This window comes from Enhydra lutris, unplaced genomic scaffold, assembly GCF_002288905.1.
Source record: "Enhydra lutris kenyoni isolate GAN:26980312 unplaced genomic scaffold, ASM228890v2 scaffoldscaffold47, whole genome shotgun sequence".
NCBI classification, from domain to species: domain Eukaryota; kingdom Metazoa; phylum Chordata; class Mammalia; order Carnivora; family Mustelidae; genus Enhydra; species Enhydra lutris.
Window position 1 is genome coordinate 15,086,510 of NW_019154131.1, and position 26,804 is coordinate 15,113,313.

Here is a 26,804-nt window from a genome sequence, read left to right on the forward strand (position 1 = left end):
CCAGGACCCCTTGCCTATCCAAACGGGAACACAATTCAGAGAGAGCTGGTGGAACAAATGGACTGGGGCAAATGGTGGCTCAGCACACCTCGTGAGTGAGAGCGCTCGGGGACGGCATCCTGAGTTGTCTTCAGCACACCCAAGCCACCTGTCTTGACTTTCTCTGCGCTGGGGAAAATGCAAGGCCATTATTTTCAAGTAATGAAATCAGCATCTAGGCTGAAACAAGGGAAGAGATGAGTCCAGTTCGAGCACCGTCCTTAGAAAGCTCCGCTGCCAGCCCAGCCCTTCTGGGACTGATGCTTCCACACCTAAAATCAGCTTCTAGTTGATACTGCACAAGGCAGTCCCCTATCCTCTCCTCCATGGCTTCTCAGCCTGAAGATAAGGTGACCTTGTCAAACTTGCTGTTAAGTCTCTTTACTATTAACTAGAGCATTATATCCAACTGCTGGGGTATTTGCCAAACTGAAAGTATTCTATTCTCTTTGAAGTGCAGTTTCTCCTTCCTGTCTAATCAAGGTAGCATTTCTTGCTGCTAAAGTAAACGCAGAGCCTTTCACAGTCGGACTTTGTCCAGTGATAGTGCATTGTTTAATTTATGCACCAAACCTTCCAGAGAAACGGGGAAAGAGAAAAAATGCCACGTACAAGGAACCTGGTTTATTCTAAGAATGGGCCCCACTGTTTCTTGCCCAGTCTCTGCAGAGCTTAAGAAAGGGCTGGTTTTAGGACACAGAAAATGCTGTTAGGCCCAGGGGACTCAAAGATGAATGGGGGTGGGGGGCAGGATTGTGCCCTCAGCTGGTTCTGATCTCTCCATTCAGTCTTCCTCAGGACCAGCGTCACTTCTTGAAAAAGGCCAAGAGCTTGTTTTCCCCCATACGCAAAGCGGAAACCAAACTCTGGTCAGATGACTCTTGACAATTAGTAAGACTATACATTGTAAAGAACATGGAGCCACAGTGGATTAAATATGAATTTAAGTAAAACACCTATTTCTGTCAATCTGTACTTATATTTCAACATGGGTTTTAGAGATGGGAAATACATCTTACGAATGCCTTGTAGTTCACATAATAGCATCTACACACACATACACAGTGTATCTTTCAACATAACTACACATACACACTCCATTAAAAAAGATACTGACAGATTTAGAAAACGTATTGGCCTTGCACTGTTCATCTCAAGAATACGTTTTTGCTTTAGTTTTGCACCGCCCAGTAGCTCTGGCCACCATGACGGATCTGTCAGCATTTCCATCATAACTCTATTTGCAGATACTGGAGTACAAGTGCCAAAATACATATTTACAGTTTACAGACCACGGTGGCTTTGTCTTCCTCTGAAATTGACTTCTTCAATGCATCTTTCCAAAGAATATCCAGGGATGGCAGTGCCTACACGATCAAAAGCATCATATGAAACGAAAGGGGTCAAAGATGTAGACTTCCAGCCCACGAGTAAACTAAACCATGGGTAAGGGACTCCGCATTCTCTGCAGCTGGAGTTGTCTTTACAGCAGAGTCCCCAGTTGGCAGGCTCCCCTGCCACAGTCTGAAGCAACCTTAGAACAGGAGCATGTGCGTGTGTGTGCTGTACACAGTGTGAGAACACAAAACGCGAAAGGCGGGACGCCATGCACATACAGCTATTCCAGAGCCGATCACTTTCAAAGTGCGATAAATGAACACAAGCCACCAAACGCGAACGCTGACCATTTCCAAAACACTGGCCATCCAATTCTGTTACCTAGGCAGAATTTAAAACATTTAAGAGCAAGGTCTTTCGTAAAATCAATGGTAACTAACGTTAATGTGTGGGGTTTGAAATGCACAGTATGTGACGTCACGCAGGCCCGAACTGTGAGTGGTCTAAAAGGTGGGCTGGGTTTGTAAAAGGTTATCGGCATAAACATTTTTTGGTGGAAGAAAACCAACTTCTTTGGCTCTTTCCACAACAAAGTGAGTAATTATTCAGATCAGAGAGACTGGCTAATCAATTTAAAAATGTTTAGAACACTCTCTTAGGACTTACTTCTTTTAGAGTTTTGGTCCCCTGATCTGTAGTTTTTACACTTCTCCCTACTTTGACATTTCTCCCTACTTTCTGACATAATATGCAAGCACATACAGACACACCCCTTTGTCTGCATAAAGGGAGAGGGAGAGGTGGACATTTTTGTTGCTGACATAATTGCTCTATGTTAACTAACACGGAAGCATCTCCTCATACAGAACCCTGCCCCCAAACCAGAAGCCAGCCAATTTATAAGGGGGAAAAATGCTCTGTACATAGGTCTTTACCTCCTCAAAGTACAGGAGGAAAATGCAAAGAAAATTTCTCATATTTGGCTGGCTCAAACCATATTCACACTCACCCAATCGATTTTACTTGAAACCTATCTAAGAAATTAAACCCTGCCATTCTCCCTTTGTGCTTAAAAAGCCAAAGCCACCATCAGGACACACATGTGCCAAATATAATTTTCAACAGATTTCAATGGTGTTTATAAATGTGGCAGAACCGAGAGGGTTACTGGAAGAGAAGTGTAACTATTTGAAATCAATTGAAAGGGGATTTATTATTTCCACATTTAAAGATTCGATAAGAGTAAGAATACAACTTGCAAAAAATCAACAATGTGACCCTCACTCTATTGAAATTTTGTGGAAAACTCATTCTGCTCTCTCCATGAGGATTAGAGGATGGGGAGGTTTTCTTGAATTTTGTTAGATTTACAAACTTCCATTCTGACGATATTCTGAAGACATCTACTTTATTGCCTAAATTTTAGGTCTAGAGTTTACCACTGCAATAGCTTCCCTTCTCGTTGTCCATTTTTGTTTGGTTGCTTATGATACCTAGTTGCCTGGTTAAGTGGTCAGAGGAAGGAGAAAAATCTTCACACTGTCAGATCATTTTACCACACAACTTAGTTACAAAAATAAAAATGGCCCAAACTACATATATACATTTCTAGATACACTACACAGATATTTTAGTTAAACCACATCCATTTCTGGCTTAATGAGCATATGTGGATTAGCAGTTAGAAATGTTTAAAGATTATTAAATTTTGCAAACAATTCATGTAAGCATCGCCCTCCCCATTCATCCGCAAGTTAAAAACGAAACCAAACACAACTAAAACCATGCCTAAAACCACACACTTCTGTCACCTAATGTCCAAAATGACTCCAAAAGTTTCTCTGGAGTTAAACATTGAGCAGGGGACACACAACAAATGCTTCAAGGACTGTTCATGCCAGCCATCAAGAATCGTAACATTACCAAAAAAGTACACTTGTCCTTGGGGAGGACGCTTCACAAGTAATTTACAAGGAGCATGGCTGTATTATAATTTTTTTAAAAGGAAAAAAATTGTGTCTTTGGATAGGAAGAAACAATGTAAAAAAAAAAAATCCCCTTTTTAAAATGCAGAAAATAACTTCATTATCAATCTGCATTTACATTACTGCCCAAAAGAATGGGTCTGGAAAGACCATTTTCTGTACAGACACTAGTTAATCTCTGTATGAAAAGACAGCATCTGGCACGGGAATAAACAAGGGAGAGCCTAGAGACTGGTCTATTCGCACACATAGAGGCTTTCTTAAGGCTGATCCACTGAATGAACCTTTGGATCCAGAAGTATTTCTTCATTTTCCTTCTTTTCAGTTGAGTTCCTAGCAAAAACTTGGAAGATGAGCTGTTCTCACTTGGCATATCTCCATTTACGGAGAGGATGGAATAAAGACACCAAAAGAACTTTGGGTTTTTTTTTTCTTTTAAAAATAATTCGCTTTCTTTTGCATGCCACAGGACAGATTTCTAGTTTTAAAACAGGGTACATCAAGAACAAAAATAACCCCCCCCTCCCCAACCATCTTTATTTTCACCAATATAAGAAATCCTTCTGGAAACATAAGCAAGTGACTAAACAGGCTCGAACCACTGAATCTACAAGTTAATACATGATCTGTTATGGCAGAATAACCAAGGATTTTCCCCCAAAGAAAGATTTTAATTTTCCAAATATAAAAGAGTCTACGAGGATCATACGTGAACAAAAATCTCTTATTCCAGGTTTTATGGTAAAGATGGATAACACACTGGCAGCTGAAGAAAGCTGAAACTCTTACTAATAAATAGATCCAAATTAAGAATTTCTACAACATTTCTTTAGAAAACAGAACCAGAATTCTTTTTTTTTTTTTAAACGATGATCCTGTGGAATGCCTTTACTTCCGTCTTTCTCTAGTATTAGAAACAGTAAAACAGACACAAGGATGTTGATTGACAGCTCAACAATGCTGGATGCAGGACGTTTACAGGTACACTTGTTTAAAAGTCCTACAGGTTTATTGACTAAGGCTAGACAACAACTCATATGATCCTATTTGGTGCATTTCCTACCATGGTCCAAGATCATTATATGGATACAGCCAAGGGCTGGGCCCCAACTTTCAGGAGAAAGACCACAAAGAAGAAAATCAGGGTGGCAATTTGGTCCCCCCAGTTGATTATTTGTGTCCTGGAACTGGAAAAACAAAAGGTGGCAAATACAGACTGCAACGAGTAAAAGGACTTGGAAAAGTTGGCGGAGAGTGGCACGGTATACGAGTAAGGTCACTGGGCTTGGGATGGCAAGGGCGCTGCACTGAAAAGAGCATCCGTGGGACCAAGTACTTATAATGTCTTGTGGTGTCATTCCCTCAACGACTTTAGAATATCTGTATGCGATAATAAATAGATCAGTTATGTAATAAGGCAGTGTGTTGAATATGCATTTGTCCTGTGGAATGAACCACCACAGAGAGAGAGACAAGGATACCATACACATTCTTGAAAGTTTTCTTGTGTTGTGTTTGATTTGTTTGTTTTCAAGGCTATCCAGGCTAACTCTTCCCGGGGATTTCCTTGGAGAGAAGAGTGGTCCGCTGAGGCTGGTTTGCTTAACCTCTCCTTTATCAAGAGATGATGACTGGCTTTAAAGAAAAATAAAGCTGAAGGTTGTTTGATTTTTATTTTTTTCCCTTTTGGTTGCATCATTCTGAGTGTTTTCATATAAACAAACAAAAAAAAAAAAATCACAACCAAAAAAAAAAAAAAAAAAAACCAACAATAGTTTTTGATGCATCCAGTTGTTGTATCCTCAGGAAGTTCCAGATGTTTCCAGGTAACTCTGTAGTTTACGGACTGTGGTTTTGTCCAACGAGCAAAGGTCAAAATCAAATGTCGTGTTTGTGATATGAAAGTGTCCAGTTTCTTCTATAAGGTTCACGATCTAAGAGAGTAGAGAAGAGAAAGATTGGGCAATGAGCAATGGACATCACAAGGCAAAGAGAGAGAGGTGGATGGGATCAAATATGGAACCAAGAGACTAATATTCTCCTTTCTAGTAAGAGGATCCTATGCTATGGATGGCATGGAACCATCCTTTAACCAATCTGGTAAGCCAAAAGACTATTAACCCTTTGAAATTCTTAATCAGAGCAGATTTCCTGTTCTCCTCATTCATAGCCTTTAAACTGATTCCTCCTTTCAAGTCATCAATAGACTATTTTACTGGTCAGCGTGGTTAGGGGGAGATACAATTTCAAAACCCTTTTAAATAACACTTACTCAACACGTAGCGATTTTCCTTATTAAACGTAAGGAAATTCCATCCTAGAGATAGCAACATTCCTTATAAAATGAAGTACAAACACACACACACACACACACACACACACACACACACACACATAATAATGATCCTTTTCCTTTCTGATTATGTTACCAAAAACTCAGAAAGCATAAAACCCACAAAAGGAAAAAGAGGAACCATCTATAATCCCACCCCCTGAAGACCATGGGTAGTAACTGGAAGGGGGCCGTAACTGTTTCATTGCTTGATTTGGGTGCTGGTTACAAAAGATGTATTCACTTTGTTAAAATTCAGCTTGCCATACCTTTATTTTACCTCAACAAAATGAATAAAAACCTCTATTACTTATAGTCATGTTCCGTTTATTCCCTTGGATATTTGGGGGTAACAAGTATTATCTATAAAAAGAAAAAACCTTTCTCTCCTCGTGTGGAATAGTCCTGCCTCATTTCTTACTGTATGGGCTCCAACTTTCAGACATAAAAGTGGTGGCAGAGGTACTGCTATGGTCTTGCCTTTTGAGAGGGTATTTCTTAAGGTTCCAATGTTAAGAATGATGTTGGTCACTGGTCTGAATCTTTCATCATGTCATGTGTTTTTTCTATTCTAATTTTACTCATAATTTTATCAGAAATGGATGCTATGCTGAGGCAGCATGGACTCGAGGTATGTATGTTGTGGGTAAATTGGGATGGAGGGGGGTAATTTTACCAAGCTTTGTGGGAGAGAGGGAAAAAAAAGCATCAGGATGAAAGAAAAAAATTTTGCAGAGAGAAAATGGGCAAACTCTATTCATTTTTAGTTGTCTGTTATGCCCCTCTTATCACTTCTCATTCTCTTTAGTTCACCTTAAAAAAGAACAATTTTAATTATTTAGCCTATTATTTATTCAATGGAGTTTCAGATTACCCAATTTCAGGTGGAAAAGAGCAGAAAGGAAACCTTTGAACCTCTATTAGTTTTCTTTAAAAAATGGTAAATTTGTGAACTATTCCCTATGGGTCAATGGCTCTCAACAGCAACTGTGCTCCCCATTCCTGACATACCTGACTTCCCCAGAAGAATAAAAGACATACTGAACCCCAACCCAAGTAATCGTCCAGCTCCAGACTGAGCTATTATTACCTTATTCAACGTCTGGAACTCTTTTTTTACAGATTAACTGTGGTTCATAATAAAACAAGTTATTCTCTCTGTGAAATCCTGACCGATATAGCAAACTGCCTACCTACTATCCTTTTATCCTTCCTCCCTCACCTTTATTTTGTTTGTTTGTTTTCTTTTGACTAATAGAAGCTTGATTTTTTTCTGTAAGTAGCCATAAGCCCAACTGAAATGCCTGCCTCCCCAGACCCACCTGCAGCATCTGGCAGATACTGCTACCTACAATTTATTTGTCAGAAGTCACTGGGATTTCAGGACTGTTTTTGAAAAGGTTATAAACCCTGAGTATGTGTCTTCTGGCCTCTGTCCCCCCTTCCTGTCTGGAATAAAGATGGAAGCCTATCTTCCCCCTCAAGAGGATGAATGCAAGATGGGAGAGATGGCAGATCAGGAGTCTACATCCTTGTGACCTCTCACTTTAAACCACTGCACCCAGGCTTCTAACTCTAGCTCATGAGTCAAGAGATGACCAGAAAGGGTGTGCTGCATTATGGTTAAAGTAGTATATTCACGTAAGAACTTATCAAGCATCAACTCATTAACACTAAGAGATCTAAAATGGACACTCGTTTGTTTTATTAGTTACCAGTTACCGAGCTCTGGATAAGTAACCCCCACACGCAAACTCTTCCCAAGGCTATCAAATAATTCAACTGATGCTAAAGAAATACTAACAGCAGTTTTCAGAGTAAATTATGTTTTTCTGGGATACCGTAAAGAAATACTATATGGTGAGTGAAAATGTGTCATCTTCAGGACAAAAAGAGCTTGGCTTTCAGTGTACCCAGTGAAGGCAAATAACAATGATCCCAGAGTGTGACCTCTCTCCCCAATGAGCTGGCTGGGAGGGAAGTGCCCAGGTGTCCAGAACCGAGTCCCGAATTTCGTGTATCAGTTCTGACTCGGCTCACTATCTGAGGGGCACCGCATGGAACACAGTAACCTGAGCCATTTCTTCTTGACCTACCAAATGGGGACAACTCCTGTTCTATTACAGGGGGTTGTACAGAGGATCAAATAAGGTAATAGGATAAATAAAGCTTCTTTATAAACTGAATGGCTACACAGATCAGGGCAACATGATTATGATTACCATATAAATATAAACGTATCCTTAATGATCTGGGAGGTAAATGTACAGCACGGGACTACCAGACCCAGCGCGTCCTCCGCCTCCCCTCATTGACTGTTAGCCATTCCATTAGCACTAAAACAAATGAAGCAGGGAAAATGCCAGGAGCTAAAACTCGGAAAAGGCCTACTTGAATTTAAAAAAAATAATAGTTATCATAAAAGTTGCAGGAGTAAGGGAAGAGAGCAGGGAGGGCAGGAGAGGAAGGAGAGGAGTAGTATCACAATGCATGGGGGTGGGTAAAGGATAGTCCTAGGCTCACCCCTTGAAATCGTAACTCACTCCTTTAAGAAGATAGTTTTCTGTGACTCAATATAGCTACTAATTACTTAACAATATGGAGAAAACAGAGCAATAAAAATACCTTGTAGAGAAAGCCACTTGATTTGAAAGCAAATAAACCCACCTGCCCTCTAGGAAACAGGGTGTCTCAAGTGCATGGGACTGCCCAGTAGGTTTCCAGTGCTCTGATGACAGGCCTCCTCCCTCCTCCACAGGTGGCACCCACCCCCAGCCACAAACACACAAAGAAATGAAGGGGATCCGAAGAAACTCACTAAATGAGCCCCACATTTTTGGGGAGCTTGTAAGAATACATCAAGGTAGATGCAGAGACAGCCTTAAAGTAGCAGTTAACAGTAGTGGCAGCAGTCGGGGCATTCAGGATGGTTCGCCAAAGGGAACGGCATTAACGACTCAAATTACTAGAGCATGTACCCATGTCCCCAATTAAGTAGAGACTTCATAAAGAAAAATAAATGGGGGCTCCTCTCCAGGCGTCCTGAGAGTGAGAACATCAGAAACATAGCACTCATATGCCTTATTCCAATGACACAAGCCCCAAAGCCTAGAAACACCCCACTGGTCCCCTGAGGATGCCTCTCTGCCTGGCCACAGGAACGGCTTTGCACTGCTGATGGGGGGGGGGGCTCGGCTCCACCTTGCCGTGGTCAGCCCACGTCACCCTCCATGATGTGAGAAGGACTACTCTAACACCAACCCCCCCGCCCCGGCATTTCCCATCTCCCTAAAGACGATTTTAAAAGTAGAAAAGCAGCCAAACTATGGAAACAACCTAGATGCCCATCAAAAAATGAATGGATAAAGACGTAGTGTGTATACACACACACGCATGCACGCACGCGCGCGCGCGCGCTCATGCGCGATGGAATACTATGCAGCCATCAAAAGAAATGAATCTTGCCATTTGCGATGACGTGGATGGAACTAGAGGGTATCATGCTTAGCCAAGTCAGTCAATCGGAGAAAGACAACTGTCATATGATCTTCCTGATATGAGGAATTTGAGAGGCAACATGGGGGGTTTGGGGGGTAGGAAAAGAATAAATGAAACAAGATGGGATTGGGAGGGAGACAAACCGAAAGAGACTCTTAATCTCACGAAACAAACTGAGGGTTGCCGGGGCAGGGGGTGGTAGGGAGAGGGTGGTTGGGTTATGGACATTGTGGGGGGGTATGTGATATGATGAGTGCTGTGAAGTGTGTGAACCTGGTGATTCACAGACCTGTACCCCTGGGGCTAATAATACAGTATATGTTAATTAAAAAATTAAAAAAAAAAAAGTAGAGAAGCTGTTATCTAAGCTGTTAGCGTGTCTTCTAAGGAAGCCCTGGTTCTCCTCAGGGTTTTTGCTGCACCTTAAGAGGCCAAGCTCAGACTCAGAGCTCAATTGCTGGGGGAGGTTAGAAGGGCTCCATCTTCCCTTCCAAATCAATGTGGTATGCATGGTTTGACAAAAAATCAAATTATTAGTCATCCTAGGTACTCCGATCTCGGGGTTTGACTGTATCCCCTATACTCTATTTTTACCTTAACGGAAGGTGGCTTAAGAACACAGGCTCTCCTGATCCAGGGCTTTCTGCTCATTAAGCTAGATGCTGGGTGCCAACACGGCTCATCCCCAGAGTAAAACAAAGGCATTAAGCACTTTTTGTGAGCCAAATAAAACTGTCAGACCCGAGTTTTTGATGGGATGTGTTTAATACTACAAGACCTCGGATGTGATCCTGGCCTCCCCAGAAACCTTGTCGCAGGTGCTCAGGTCCACGTGGCGGAGAATACGTGGACTTTGCGGGATGCATTCCACGAGATGGGCAGCTCTCGAGGTGGAGAATAACATTAGTCCTCAACAGTGCTATGTTTTACAATAGGAATTAATTAAGCAGTAAGCCGTGACAGGGCATGCATCATGGTATCATAATCACAAGCCTCAGCTGCATTACAAGGCAAAAGGCCAAAGACTGAGAGCTTTCAGCCGGCCTGGGAATGCAATTAGGCTGAAATGCTGTGTGTCCTGGAGTGCCTTGATGCCAGGCTAAAAATTCAGAGCCATCACTCTCTCCCTCTAGGACACTAAAGTAATCCACTTGGCTAGCATTCTCGAGTAAGCCACCTTCCCTCACGATTCTTTCAAAGGTCAAATTAAAGGACAATGGGAAATCAGGAATGCCAATGGAACCCCAAGGCAAGGCCCCACCAAGGGCTGCTTCCTCTGCGCATGCGCTGGGCTTGCTTTGTGAAGGTGTCCCAGCCCTGCCCAGACATCTGTCTCACTCTCCTGCGAGACTCACTGTTTGGGCCGGCTTGTGCATTAATAGCTTTATTGGACAATTACTCCACAGTGGTTCAGAGCTGGTGCTTAAAAAGGGATAGAAAGGGATGGGAATATCAGCTAATAGATTTACCATCACCGTTCAGTCAATTAACCCCACGTAATTGGTAAATGGCAGCCTGAACAATTTTCAGTTCTACAAAAGAACACTGAGGAAAGATACGAGCAGAGGACTAGAATAATGCTGAGGTAAACCACTCCAATCCTGCTCCCCTACCCATACTCCCTTATAAACGGAAATGCAAGAAATGCAACTCCTCCCACTTAAGAATCATAGGTCTGTAATAGTTTCATTCGAATCTGAAACTCTAGAAGGGTTAAAAAAAAAAAAAACACAAAACTTATCAGACAAATCAGGGAACTTGGCAGGTTTGAGAGTGCATATTTATAGATTTCAGCAAAAAAATGTACACAGAATATAAATGTGACCATCAGCCATTAAACATTAAAAAAAAAAAACCCACACACAGCTGGGGTAGATTAAGTACTATTTCAAGTCATTTGAAAGTAGTAATAAAACTAAATTCCAACAGTGAACTAATCTACAAACCCACCCTGGAATTTAGAATGCAACCTCCTCTTTGGGTGTTAAAGAAAAGGTATTTATCAGTAGCCACTGTTAATGCAGCAGACACATGTACTATAACTATAGTAAAATTAAAAAGCACCCTTATCTTCGCAAAACATCGAATTGTACTAATAGAAGTTTCCCCGCTCCACAAGCATTTCACAGTTGAGTTCATAATAATAGATATATGTTGTACGAGATAAGAGAAATGAGGAAAATATTTCTTTCCCTTAAAAGAGCACTGGCAAAAGGTTACTCCATTGAATCACGAATGTTTACAACACTTGGCTGAAATTCTTATCACTGTTTTCTCATGAAACTAGAAGCCTGGCCCCTGAGGCTTTGTGTTCCCACTCTGCCCCTCACTCAGCCCACAGGCCAGGGTGGGCCAGAAGAGAAACCCATGCATTCTGGCCCCATCACCTCCACAAGTGCTCGGTTTCCCCCCACCTGCAACAGCAGCAGGGAGATCCTCCGTGCCAAGCTCCAGAGCTGACTTCCGGGTAGCCTCAGCAAGGAGCAAGCACTCCCTGCTCCCTGAAATACTTCTGCAGGTGGCACCAGCCCAGTGCTGACAGCACAGGGCTGGTGTGACCTCCAGGGGCTAGGATGCCACCCCAGGATGCAGCAGGCCTTGCAGCATCTGGAAAGGCCTGTGCTAAAAAGCATTTCTCACCTGCTGCAGAATGTGTCTCTCCCTCAGCGTCATTAACCTTCTGTGAAGCTCCACCAGTTCGTCTAGGTAGGCCTGAAAGGGTAGTCACCAAAAGAACAAGCACTTTAGGAAGCAATCCAAAAATAACACAACAAACAGACAGGAACAGACAAGCAGCTTCTGGAGGTTCCCCATTCTACCTCCCTTGTCTACGCTGTGTGGACTCGGTACCCAAGGCTCCCACAGACCGAGTCTCTCTGGACCAACTGTTATCCCTACAAAGCTAGCTTTTTTTATGAGGGCAAATTCTTGCACTTAATTTACTCTCAACAAGATCCAAGGGAGGAGACCCACCCTCTCCCAGTAACACCAGGGAGAGTGGGTACTCAATGGTAAATTCTGAGCTTAAACATATTAGCACAGGCTTTTTTTTTTTTTTTAAATTCTTCCATCTCAGAAGATTTTAAACTAAGAGAATAAAAGTCTAAATTTAAACATGGAAGTATAAATGCATGTAACCAAGGACAAATTCTTAAAAAAAAAAAAAAAAAAAAAAAGAGGTTTCCCAGTCATACCTAACAATATCGCCAGTAAACACCAAGTGACAGAAGAGAATATCTTATGAAAAACAGAGATGATTATCCAAATTAGCATCTGGTTTGTCAAAAGCTCCCCTGAAGGGGCAGAAGCACACCTCTCTTTCCATATGCTCAGATTCCGGAATCTTTTAGTGTAACTGCATGGGTTTTCCTAGCGCCGTTGGCCATGAAGGCAAAGGAAAGGTTTGTGAAGCTTTAGTCAGGCCTGCTTTGATCCTACAACACATGTTATGACCTTGCCCACAACAGGAGACTAACCCCCGACAGGTCTTGAAGTCATATCTTGAATGCACGATGAACACTTGGAAAGCACACTAAACAAGGATCAGGTGTCCCGCTCACTTACGGCTACAATTCCTCAATCCTCTACCGTGGTGTTCCTACCTCCCAGTTCAATGTGCCCAAAACCCCTTGGCAATGCAGGGCATCATGGAAAACAGTAGCATGAGAGCCCAGTATCACACTGAAGATATAAGTGAGACGTGGAAAACAAACAAACACCAAAGCACCAAGAAGAAGTGCTCATCATTTGGGGGTGTGGGACACTTCCAATGAAGACATGGAAGGGGAGCTGGCAAGGACTAGTCAAGGTAAACACCAAGGGAAGCTGGTCAGTGCTACTGCACACCCAGGAACGCCCTGGAAACCTACCTTGTCACATTCACCATTCTTTATTTGCTTATCTGATTTGCTTTGCTTTATTGGACTTTTCACTTCAAGAATCTAGGGATCGAAGAGAACACAGGTAAATTTGATTCAGGCACTTCGTAGCAACACCCCCACCCCCCAAACAAAGGCACAGAGGCATGAAATGTCACACAGTAATATCACTTTCCAAAGAGCACTTCTCTCTACATTTTCTTTATTCTCTTCTAATCTCATTCTTTCTTGGAAAATAAAGGACTTCTATCTGAAATGCTGAGTCAGGGCAACAGACTTTAAAAAAAGAAAAAAAGTTGACGATAAAGAAATTGATCTAAGCTTCCAAGGCTGTTTTTGTGACGACACTCTCACACATACGCACAGCAGCTGAGTTATACTGGATTATAGTCCCCTCTGGCAAGAATTTTTTCATACTCATTCTGCTGTTTCAGCATGACTACTGGTGCTCAGCATGCTGGGGATGATAAAACAAACACTCGAATGACCTTTTTAGAACCTGACTTTCAGATTCTTAAAATTACTCATATCCACTAAACGGATGCAGCTTTGGAAATGAAGATGGCCATCAGTTACACAGGTTGCTCCCAACGTGGGATCCTCCCACACAAGAAATAGAGGGGGCAGAACTATTTTCTGCATTTCAAGAAACGATGTGTTTACTCATGATAAAATACCAAGTGTCTGCCCTTCCATGTGACCCGATTACAGTTTAGGGTATGAACGGAAGTCCCGCGTACTGTTTAGAAGCTTCCATGGGGAGCTCGGGTTTTAATGAATTAGAAGGAGAAACAAATTATTATTTAATAAATACAGTTAGTTTATTAGAGTCCTCAACATTAAGGATTATAAGGGAAATATTTTTAAACAGGCCTTGTTTAAAACCGCTGAGATCCACTAAATATATTGATGAGTGTTTACAAATGTATATAAACATAAAAAGCAAAGTACTTTGTCTTTTTCATGATAACCTCATTAGCAAGTGAGTTATAATCGGAAGCTAATATTAAGGAGGAAAATACCAAATAAAGGATGTATTTAAGAAGTCTCATATTCCTACTGCTCTTCTTTATCCATTCTCTGCTCTGACACACACACACACACACAGAGTTCTGTTCAAAAGTCTACCATATTTCATAACACAAAAAGGACTTATCAAATGAGCCCACTTTTAGTATGTAGTGGAAAGAGCCCTGATTAGGCTCAGAAACCTAGGTTCAGGTCCTGGTCCTATTAACATTTTTGGACCTCAAAAAAGGTGAGATGAAATAAATAAGAGAAATACGATGAACGAGATTTGGCTGTAAAATGTTATACTACCAACAAACAGTTTACCTATTGGGGATATAGGACCGTGACATTCTGGGAAAGACCAAATACTTCTAAAAGGGTATATTTTCCTTTGAATTTAGAATAATGCATGGGTAAGAAGTGAGCTTCAACAGAGTCTTTCCTGAGAATTGCCACTATTTTTTCATTTTTAACATCAAGATAACCAGATGACCAACCTGACCAGGCTCAGTCACTTAAAATACAATGCTTTGGGCAACACAAGGAAATTACTTAATCGCTGGGGCAAGGTAATCTTTTTTAACGCGCTGCACTGCAAGGAAACCCAACACTCCACTACGTTCAGAATTTCCTTCTCTATTGTTGTTGGAAATGAGACCTCAAGGGGAAACTCTGAGCTCGGAGACCTAGGAGTAAGTAGGTCAGTAGATGGCACTCCTCGCCAATTCAGACACGCGGCTGGGCAACGCAGAGACAGTCGGCCAAGATTCCAGGCCAGAGAGAAAAACAGCGCCTGCGTGCTTGCCTTGTGCAGAAGAAAACTGAATTGTGTTGCCGTAATATCCCACTCTGCCTGCCCCCCCTTCCCTGGACTCTGGAGGTCAAAGTCACTAAGGACTCTATATTTGTACGGCAACTCTGCTAACTAGGTTTAGAGCGTTCTACCACCTTCTCTCCAGAGCAGAAAATAGAACATTCGGGGCACTTAAGTCCCACCCTACACATTCCGTAAGGGCTACAGCACAGAAGGCCGAACTACATTGAAATCCTCATTTCTTTCTTCTGAAGCTGCAGTGGCAGGAACAAAAGCTCCGGGTGTCAGTGATCCGCCTCAAGTTACTGAGTGGCTGCCCAGAGAGGGCTCAGTTAATCTTCCTTCTTTGATCTCTCCCTGCTCCAAAATAAACAGCTTTGTCAAAACCTCATTCGGAGAGAGCTGAGCCATGCTGAAGACAATTGTTTTATTTATGATCATTTCTTATCTTTGAGGAAACGACTCCAGAATACAAAAGTACAGCACCTTGTCTTCCCTGGGCTTATTTCAAACCGGTTTAACTGGATAGACTCTTTAATTTCGTCCAACATGCCTTGCAGGCTGAGAGGTAATTTATGATATTCTGAATATTAACTTGGGTCCAGTGGATCACTTCCTTCCCTCAACGGCCCCTTCCTCCCCACCCCCTTCTCTATACTTTCAGCCAGAAAGGATCTGGAATTTTGATTTTGTTTGAAACTCGTGTACGGGAGGTTTGGAGTCTAATAATACACACACATGTATACACACACACCCCCTTTGATTAAAATGGCACTGTACTCACTAATATTCCCTTATTAAGCTTTACTGAAGGAGACAGCCACCCAGCCTGCCAAGATGCACCATTTACACACATGACAGTCCCCTAAAACAGAACTAAGATTAGCTGCACTTCAATCCTTAATCTGATGATATAGCTTGAGACTCAAACTTCCAAGATTATTATTTTTTCTGTATCCCTTTGTGAGAACTGACAACTCAATTATTCAGCAGATGGATTCTCTACTGATAGGTCTTTCATGTTCATGTTCGTGAGTAGCTCCTAACAATGCTCAGGTTAATTACTCGCTTTGTTGACATGTGGCTCTCTGTCTGTTCACTTTTTTTCAATAGTTAGAAAATGTTTGACTCAATTAGCACTTTCTCTCTTCCCTAGTCCCTGGAAGATTTGAGAACCAGTAAGGGAAACTCGGCTTTGTCTCGTAATTTACAGAAATTTGAGAGATAATTATCAACTTGCAGACAGAGAGCAACCAAGGAAACTCACACTTTTAGAAGCCTAACTGTGAAACACGAAGTCTGTTTTCATCTATTTTATTTGATGTGAAATTTCAAATTATCACACATACATTCAAATAAAGATGGAAAACACATTCCAGGGTGAAATTCGGAGGACTTTTCTATTTTCAATTAATTCTTACTCTTCCACTTCACCGGCATGGAGAACTAGTAAGTAAGCCTAGCTAATTTTTAATAAGTCCTAGAACATGGATGTAAAGGGACAGCAACACACCTGACCCAAAGCAGGTGACTGGAGGGGTTAAGAAATCAATACTCAACAAAGTTTTAAAACCCTGCTGCTCCCTGTTCCAAGACAGCCCCAAGAAGGTAAGTGCTCTTGCGGTGCTACACGTATTTCCTAGCCTAGACTAGCTAAAAGTGAAAGCATATGGACTTTCTTATTATGCTTATAGGTGCATGAAGGAAGTGACATATAACTGAGTATTCCTGACAGATTGATGATTCACATGTGTGAAGCTACATTTGTCGAATAAACATATGCCAAGGAACCAGTGGTATGCTATCTAATTGGAGAAAGTAATTTTTACCCTCACCAGATAGATACCATTCATTTTTTAGTCTCGTTTTGCTAGACAGGTTAAAAAAAAAAAAAATCTGACAAAGAACCCAAACCTCTCCCTGAAACCAAGACTTGAGCCAAGTCAGCTGAAGGCTGCCCATCCAGGAAGTGGCGAGGGTGGTTTGAAAGGCAAGATGGGGGCCTCGTAGAGCGGCATTTCTTTATCAAGCACAGTCTTGACGGGGAATGAAGCTGAAGGGGCTTGAGGAAGGGCTTACCTAACGCCGCTAACTCCTGACAGTGCACTGCTGCCGCCCAGGAGGGACCCTGGTTCTAACACCGCCCCGCCCTCCACAGGAAGCGGAAATCAGGGTGCCACGGGCTTAAATTAAATATGCAAATATAGTCAAAGTCCAAATTCTATCCTTTCGCCAGCTTATACTGAAGCACGGATTTATAAAAGAAACTCAAGTTATCTAGTTAGCCAGCCCAGGGCTCTTTCCAACTGATCGGCGAGGATGGTTATTCCGTAGTAACCGTCATCTTCGTCTTCACCTGCCCCGGAAGTGCTTGATGTGTGGCTGGCCAGGCCAAGGGCATGGCTGGCACTGCAGCTGGGGGACACAGGGACGCGAGGTGGTAGGGTAAGGAGTAAGAACGCACTAACTCTTTGGACAGCCAGTCCGTAACAGACGATGAGACTGGCCTTGAACTCACATGCAGGCCACAAAGACACTGCAGTTGAATGAACACGGTGCAGTAGAGGACACTGGTATTATTCCTACGCATAATGAAGGCTTTAAGTTGTGGATAAACTTCATAAATGAGGTATTTTAAATTTTAGGAGATCTTATGCTTTACGCAAAATTTAAAAAGAGAAAATCTTCAGCTATAAAAATCACATTTCTCAGTAAAGCAAAGATCACAAATTCAAGGACAAAGCTGTTTAAAATTGTAGGACATCTGTGAAAGAGAATAATTTCAGAAAAGCACAATTCTTTCATTCTCGAGTTCATAATATTCATAGGGTAACTTGGATTAAGCAATTATTTTAGAGGTCACAGGGAATCTGCCTAAACAAAGAGATAAGAATAGCTTACGTAAATGAGTGTATCAACTCAAGGCACTATGAGGCTTTTACAATATTCATGATACTTGAAATTAGTTTATTTTAGTATTTAAAATATCCCATTCTTAATCATTTGTTTAACAAAAGCTCTTCATCATCGCTTTTGAAGTTCTGCCTAGACCTTATCCAAATAACTATATTCTGAATTGACTATTACATTAGTAAGGCCTCCTCTTTGCTTGATTTATAACAATGATAATGACCATTATTTATTCTGCATTTTATTAACTGTTCCTTACAAGTCCAAATGATGACCCTCTTTTCCTGGATGAGCCCACAGAGGCAATGCACCTACAATAACAAACATCTACTCCCATCAGCTGAGTGCCAAGTAGGCCTGAGCATGGCCCCATGCTCTTTACAAATACAGTATCCAACATCGTCCCAAGAGTTGAAAGGTATTAATATCCCCATTTATGGATGAGGAAACTAAGAATCAAAAGTTCAGAGTTAATTTCCCACCAGTATACTACTGTCAATTAGTAAAACAAAGAACCAGGCTTTATCCTAGCTCCAAAGATTATATTCTTTCTAATTCATTAAATTAGTCCACTTAACTGCTGAGAAAAAAAACACACAGCAATCTGGAGCAAATGAGCAGTACTTCTGTCACCATCCCTTCCTGCACCAATGTAATTAACCCATCTGATGGGATATACTTCTCAAGACAACAGAAATTCTTTCACCCCAACTATGTGCTTTTCCAAAGGTTGTAGACTCCTATTGATTGTCTAGTGAGAGAAACATTGTTTAAAATTAAGGGATAAAAAGCTTTGTGTGCTTTGTAAAAATGATCACAACCTAGTTGGGCAGAGTCCTGAAGAGTGCAAACCCAGCAATTTACCTGGTTGTTGTTGGTTTTTAATAAAGGTGGTGGGGGTTCGTGATGGAGGGGCGAAGAAGCTGAGCTGCTTTCACTGTCGCTGCCATCACTTAAGCTAACTCTGAAAAGACAAAGAAGTCACACGCATCAGTACAGGCAGTTCTTGAAACATCTACGGACGTAGGCACAGAGAGCAAAGAATCCAAACACTAATAAGCACCAGAAACTTGCTTCGACTCCCGCAACTGCTAACCCACACTGGCACTGACTTTGTATGGAACCGTGCTAAGTGTTTTAGTGGCTGTTTCTCACTGAATGACCCTTATTTCAACAGATGAGCAAAGAGACTTAGACTAGGTCACTTGCCTCTGGTCAAGAGGCAAAAGGGGTGGTTCTGGGATTCAAACCCAGGCAATGGAACCCAAGGTTGGTGCTCAGCCCCTATATTGTACTGGCCCTATTTATTCTCGTTATCTCCCTGCTTGAACTCCACCCCACTACTATCACCTAGCGTGCTACCCAAGCTGGCAGGTCAGCAAAATTAGATAGTTTGTAGGTTACTGCCTTTTAGTTTCCTTTCCCCCCTGCTTCTTTGCTAGAGGTGAACCCAGGCTGTGGGAGTGGAAGTAACTGCTGAGAATAGGGGCAACCGGCCTGTATGACTGAGAGCTCGGGGTGACATTGAGGACAGGCTGTGTGAACCCCACCAAATATTTCTACCCCATAATGATGCAAGGCTGTCCCTAGTTTTGACCACTGCTACAACAATTCACCAGAAATATACTGCAGCAACATGAAGAGACATTGTGTTTGGGGTAACCGCTTTCGAGAAAGAGAGTATCTTTCAACAACCAAAGACAATGCAAAAACATCACCCCTCCCCTATTTTTCTCTTTTCAGAACAAAATGGAATTTTCTTTTTACCCAGGGTAAGAGATATTTCTTTATTCTACTCTACTGAATGTATACCCTCCTTCTGAAACGTTCAGTGTTTGCTCTCTCTTTGGCTATACAGACACCTAATATAATATTCTTTTCAGAAACAGAAAATGCTTTAGAAATCAGGAGAGTTTTTCTTTCACTCTGAATAGGCAATCACATTCCAGCTCTATAATATATTCAGATAGACAAGATACAAGATAGGAAATGAAAAGGATACGCTGGGACATCCTTTTAGCAAAAACGGATGGAACTTGTTTTTCTTAACTAAATTACATTAATGAAGTGTTCTGTTGAAGCGCCGCTTTAAAATGCTTCTTGACTGAAGTGGAAGGCTGAGTATTTAAACTGATTAAACAGTTGAGACTTCGCAAGTGCAAGGAAGACCAAATGTTACACTGGCGCTGCCGTGCTAACAGCCCATGTCAGGCGGGGGGAGAAGCAAGCAATCTGCAACAACGGAGATCCCATCAGACAGCTCACAAGCCTGTGTGATTTGACCCACCCCGACTCCGGGCACAGGGCAGCGAGTGGGTGGGCCATAGCCCATCACAGCATATCTAGATTTTCTAAATAAGAGTGTAACTGGAAATTGCCTAAGTAGGTCATGCGTTTCTCATCAGGTAAATCTGAGAGCTGCCAGCAGTCAGGTGGGTATCAATATGCTCACTGCCATGTTCTAGTCCATTTTTAGATCTTCCTGTCCTACGAGTTAGTTTCTGTCTTGTCAGATTAAAGAGTTCTAAAGGGAAATGTTATAACACCAAGGCTCTAAGGCTCCTTGTTTTCTCCTGTTGAAAAAAAAAATACATATAGATAGATAGATAGCTGGGTGAGTTTGGGAGACAAGGTGGAGAAAGAGAAGGTGGGTGTTAAACATTGATCATGGCCGCAGGGAAGCTTTGCCAAAAGATCTGATAGGGCACATATACTCACTCCGGGGAGCCCTTCTCCCAGGATCCTAAGGAATTACCAATTAGGAAACACATGATCTGTCCAGCTGGGATTAAGAAGGTATTCTTTTGAGGAATTCTAGGGCCTTCTACACAGTAATGGATAACGGGAAAAGATTTAATGCAATGTATTACAAATGTAATTGGATTTTAAGTTCAAGTAGATTCATATTTTTTCTACTCAAACACATTCAAGTAAGCATGCCTATTTGTTTTCCTCATGATAAAGAAATAAAACCCTCAAGGCAATTTCAAGTTGACTATTAATTATAAGTGACATGAATTACCATCTTATAATGTGGAATTATGCCTCAAAGCATTAAAGCTACTTAAGGAACCTAATTGTCAGCACACTTAAAAGGAATTTATTTGCTGGAAAACACACACAGGTGATCCTAGTTTTAATTAGGTCACACACATAATTCACTGACGCCAATTATGTCTTTCTAACTACAAACAGCAAACATGTTGCCTCAAACTCTGAGGCTATAGCAGTGGCTCTCCAGAAACTCTTCAAATGAAAATGGAGTTGATTTCAACAGTCAGTCCTGCCACCTTGGAACAGACTTTAAAGAACAGGACTCTTGATAGGATGTTTTCCCTACAGAATTTGTAGAGGAAAAAGCCTCTGCTTTCTGAGAAAAGGGATACACAGTTCCCTGTAGAAAGGATGACGATAAGCACGCCTAGGCGACCCAATTTAAATGAATGTGACCATCTTCTACCACTGTTTTGGGTGTTGCACACCTTCACCATGGTTATGCTGGTAAGTCTGGGGAAAAGGCATGATTGCATTGCAGGGAGCCGCGTTCCTGCCGAGACACTCACCTGCGGCTTCGGCTGCCTCCTCTATTTACAGGTCTCTCCATTTCGGAGTCGTTGTCATTATCCTCTGCCTCATCTGATTCCTCCTCATTGTCATCAGAATGCAGATCTTTCATTATAGACCTCAAAGGACCTGAGGAATGACAGCATGCCACAATTAAACATACTACCTCATACACACTTAGTCATACTGGACATAGGGGACAGCTCGCCAGCACTGAACATTGGCCTTCCTCCCCCCAAACCCAAAAAAACCATGACTATATATATTTATACAAATGACAAAACAAATTTGGTAGTTTCTGGAATGTAACACATAACCGAAACACTACTGTTTTCACAACAGATGCCCCAGGATGTTCACTGGAAAATCTCTATTTCCTAGGAATGTTTTTCTATGTATTTTTTCTTCCCTAAGAAAAATTACACCTAAAGAGGAACAGAAAGATCTATTAGTAAATTGAATGTTTTGTTAGGTTAATCCATGTATTGAAAAGTTGAGGCTAATAAATCACCGTGGTTGTAACTTGTTCTAGGCAATGCAGCCTTTGTGTGGTAGTTTTTGATCTATTAAGGTTTAGCTGTTCCTTTTATTTCAAGGTCAATTTCAGGTCAAGCAAGCATTTCAGTCAAGTTCAGATTATAAAGTATTTCAATTCCATGGTGTAATGTCCTATCTCTGATCTTCATATTGATCTTGGACACAAGGTCTTGTTCAAGCAACAATTTTATGCAGCCAATTTTTATTTTACCTTTTAAGAAATTCCTGGCAAAATACCAGCATATATTTACATAAATAAAACCATGCAATAAGTCAGGTGCCCGGAAAGTTCAAGAGAGTATCCAGTATTAGATGCGAGAGAAAAAAAAAAACTAAGTCATACTAGTTTTTATTCTAGAACAGGACATAACTGGGGGGGGAAAATAAAAACAAAAAACAAAATTCAGTGTGGCTTATTTTCACTTGACTGCTCTAAATGTGATGAAAACAAGATCACTCTTTTATGTTAAAGAAGAGATTGTGGAGGCAATCAAGAAAGTGAGAGAGGCACTTTTATTCTGGATTAGGCAATTCCTAAAGTCTAATCTAGGACATGAATATCTGAGTTATCAGTCAGCTCTAAAATAAGTATTGATTCTCTGCAGTCTCCCACTCTGCAAAACCCGAATTTCTCTGCTTTTGTAGTGGGCTAGTATCTTCGGAAGTGAATGTAACAAGAAATCTGAGTAGCCCAAATGATCAGTGTCTTTTATTTTTTCCTGGAAGCTTAGCCGTAGCTCAAATACACGCAACAATTTAATCCTTGTCAAAACTTACATGAGGCCATCGGGAACTGAGTACGGCCAATGAAAGAGCTAATGTGTAATGCGATGCTCAAAACCAAATTACTCCTTCATATGATCTCACTTTTCATGTTGGAAAAAAAAAAAAAAAGGAGCCCTTATTTGAAGATTTCCACACACCAAAAAAATATAAAATATATATTTAACGTTCTGGCTTAAATTTCTTTGTTAGATTTCTTTACATTTAAATTTAAGTTCAAGTAGAGGGAAAATAAATTTTAAAGACAGCAAACTAACACTTGCCAAAGAAAACAGGTCTATTAATCTGTAGAATAAATAAATAAATAAAATGAAAGACATCCAGAAGGGAGCGTAAAAACCTATTTCTCTATGTCAGAGCCTCTCAACTCCAGCTTTTGCTATTGTATTTCCTTTGGGAGCTCCCCGGAATGGGCTGTGTCTATAATCCTTTTGTAAAATGGGACCCTGATGGCAGGGACTGGCAAAAGGGGAATTTCTAGATGTTGGCCTCATACATCAGAACAATACTCAAGTGCATTCCTAGGGGAAATAAATACAACTGCATAAAAGCCAAGTTATCATTCAAATAATAAAACAGTAGAAAATAGACCATAAATCAACTCATTAAGATGTTTTACGAGAAAAAGGTCTCATCGTTTGCCTGGGAGATACGGATACCTTGTTGCCTGGTCTGGGACGGCGTGAAGCTGGAGCTAGAGCTGGAGCTGGAGCTGGCAGGGCTGGGCTGTTCAGACTTTAAAGAAGAAGAGAAAGCCATCATCAATAAATTTACGGGACACAACACATCTAAAATTAAAAAACAACATTACTGCTCAAAAACACTTTCCTCGACAAAAACAGTCCCACTCTGTGCAAGAAAAATGAACACACATTGCATTATGCCAAAACAGCGGCCCAGGAGGACTATGGTATCCTTTTTGTTTTGTCTACCATGTTTTTACTAGATGCAGAAACAAGGATGATGAGACAAACACCTGGGTGTTACAGGACAGAAGAACCTGTCTTTGATTTCACTCCTGTGTTTACCGCTATCCAAATCTCTTTTAAAAGATTACCTTGATTACCCTTTCTGCAATGTTTGATTGACTCAACCAGCTAAAACATAGTGGTAATGAGGCCAAGGTCATTAGTTCAATCACATTATGAGCCAGTTAATTTCACTCTGGTCCAAGGCCATGACCCAACCCTAACCCCATTCATCCACAGTTCACAAATAGAGGTAATGTTCACAAGGAGATCTGGCCAAGTCCCACACATGAGTCAGTGGGAAATGTTGCCCCTACTTTAAACACACACACACACACCACCCTCTATTCCACAGCCTACGGATGCAGGGAAAGAACATCATACACATGCCCCACTCTCTCATCATGAATTCTCCTCATCCTCTAATATCCAGAACAAGTTCCACATCCTCCCTGACCTGCCCAACTCACAGCCGTCTTCCTTCTCCAAACCCACTGAAAATGTGGATCTCATCGGTTTGTTTATCTGATATGCTGCAGTGTTATGCTGCCTCTGATGTTTGTCCTTCCTCTCCAGTAGACTCCGGGGACTTGAAAAGGCAGGGGTGTGGGGGTCTCTCCTGAGCTTACTATCCTCTCATACTTAGCAAATGCATGCATACAGCAAGCACTCTGTATCTGGGACTGAAGGCAGAGCATTAGGTCCTCTGCTCTATCATCTGCCAGTTTTTATGAGGCTTCACAGTAGGTAAAGGTGGGAAGAATAAATACATGGAAAGAACTGTGCAAAGAAATTGATCATACGATCAACACACTTGAATTTTATGTATTTAGTCCAAATTTAAAATAATAACTTAATGTTGGACTGTTCCCATCCCATTTCTAATGTGCTCACAGTCTCAACTATATACTTGTTATTTGAGACATAGATGAGGTCTTTTCGTGCACAAGATAAATCTCTCTTCTTCCGACTTGGTTCTCGGGGGGACTAAGTTATCGGGGCCATGTGGAAGATAAACTAAGAGCACCATGAGCACCATCAGAGGCCACTAAAGGAGGAGGAGAATATCGGTTCAGCTTATAACGAGGTTTTCTCACCACAGATTTCATCTCCGTTCCCAGCACTGAATCCCAACCCCCTTCTCTGCAGGCAACACCAAGATCCAGACTCGGACACAAGGAAGCACTTTCAGGCATTCCTACTGCACACTTCACATCCTCAGGCTGGATGGGAAAACAGGTGTCAGCAATCTACCACTCATTCCGCAGGAAAAGAGCCAGACAGGATCTCTAATGAGCAGCAGGCGGCCACCAGCCCTTTACCACTGAGAGATTTACTTGAGATTTGCAGTACAATGTCCGACACGTTGCGGTCCGTGGCCCACAAAGAAGAGCCGGTGTACAAGCACAAACGCCCGTGCAAGGGACCCTTCGTTTCTGTTGAGTGGTTCTTCCACTGTTGAACCACAAAGGTGAGCTACACTGTGCAAGGGCACTCAGTGAGCAGTTCTGTGCAATGCCCAGCTGCAAAACATTTCTCCCTGTAGCCGTGGAGTACTCCTTTTCCTCTCCAAGTTGCTCTTTTCAGCCATGAAAAGTGTCTGCAAACGGTATTATTTTGATAGCTCTGGAAACCATTTGGAAGCCAAAAAAGAGGTTTCCTTACAGTGAGTGGAGAGAGCTCTAATTCCCCCTCCTGCTGGACCAGTCATGTTGCACTGGACTTAAAGGGGCCGTTCTGCCAGAGCTATTTGCTGAGAGTGACATTAATTAGGAAAGCAAGAGGGGATGGTGGCCATCTCCCCAACTACCCCATGCTAAACTTGATCCATCTGTCTCAAGCATCATGCCAATGCCAGAACCAAACCTGCAGGCAGCCTTCTTTTAGCTTCTTAACCACAAACAAGGTTAATAAATCCAGTTACCAACCATCAGAAAACTGACAAAGAGTAAAGAACATAATACAACAGGAGACAAAGGCTTTCACTCAATGTTTATCATAACCACCATGCCTGATCCACAAAGCATTTGCGGTTCATGATAGAAGACACATTAATTCACTGACAATATTAAAATAGAAACCTTTAAGCAACAGAGGTGAACGGAGAAGGATAAAATGTTGAATGATGGGCAGCAAATCCCATGTCCTGGAAGGTTTTTGTAACCAGGACAAGGACTTACGGTTTGGGAGCCAAGGAGACAAGGAGTCTCGCACTTTCATGGGCATTAGAATTACCTGGAGGACTTGTTAAGACACAGACAGCTGGGTCCACTCCAGAGTTCCTGAATCAATAATTCTGGGATTGGGATGAGAACCTGGATTCCATAAAGATTTTCCAAGCGATGCTGCTGCTGCTGTTCTGGGGACCAACCAGACTTTTAAGACCCAATGATCAAGGCTCCGGAGAGCTGCAGCCATGGATACTGATCAGAATCAGTTGGGGGATTCTATACATAAGGAAATTCTGATTAAATGGGTTTGGTGTGGGGGTCCAGGTATATTTATATTAGAAAAGTTCAAACAAATGATATTAATGAAAATTCCAAGTAGAACACCACCGATATTATGTTAGTCATTTCCTTTATTTAAATGCAGAAGCATGTTTGGGAAAGAATCATAAATTTAAGAAAGCATCTGAGGGAAAAGAAAAAAATGCATCACAAGAAAAATTAGAAACTTACTGATGTAAGTAGCATCCCTTTATACTCATCAAAGTGTTTTGCAAGAAAACACTCGGAAAGAATGCAGTTACCTCTCAATAAAAACATCTAAGAAGCATGTACAAAATCATGTCATAGTGGACGGATCTTAAACTTACCTAGCCAGACCAGGACTGAACTCAACTACATGTTAACTGTTTGAAAGTCATTCTGCTACTAGATGAGGCCGACATGGTCTTATATTTTATCAAATCCAGCCAAATGGAGCTGTTCTTCACTTTTTTTTTTTTTTTTTTAATTTATTTGAGGCTTTAACCCACTGAGCCACCCAGGTGCCCCTGTTCTTCACTTTAAATATGATTTTATTTTAAAATAAAATACAGACCTACTCTCCAAAAATGCAAATCCAGGATGATTTTATAAACTAGGAAAGGTGTATGATATTGATATATATATATATATATATATATATATATATATATATATA

General features: G+C 41.5%; 1 protein-coding gene across 1 annotated transcript in view; it reads right to left on the reverse strand.

Moving 5' to 3' along the window:
- Window positions 1-3,906: 3,906 nt before the first annotated feature.
- The window catches only part of LOC111156605 (MLLT3, super elongation complex subunit), a 287,500-nt gene continuing 264,602 nt past the window's right edge, over window positions 3,907-26,804 (reverse strand). The window contains exons 6-11 of the mRNA XM_022517595.1: window positions 23,349-23,424; window positions 21,369-21,498; window positions 18,670-18,769; window positions 13,062-13,133; window positions 11,833-11,904; window positions 3,907-5,296 (exon numbers count right to left, since the gene is read on the reverse strand). Of these exons, the coding sequence (XP_022373303.1) occupies window positions 5,165-5,296; window positions 11,833-11,904; window positions 13,062-13,133; window positions 18,670-18,769; window positions 21,369-21,498; window positions 23,349-23,424 (582 nt within the window). The 3' untranslated portion in view covers window positions 3,907-5,164. The remainder of the gene's footprint in view (window positions 5,297-11,832; window positions 11,905-13,061; window positions 13,134-18,669; window positions 18,770-21,368; window positions 21,499-23,348; window positions 23,425-26,804) is intronic.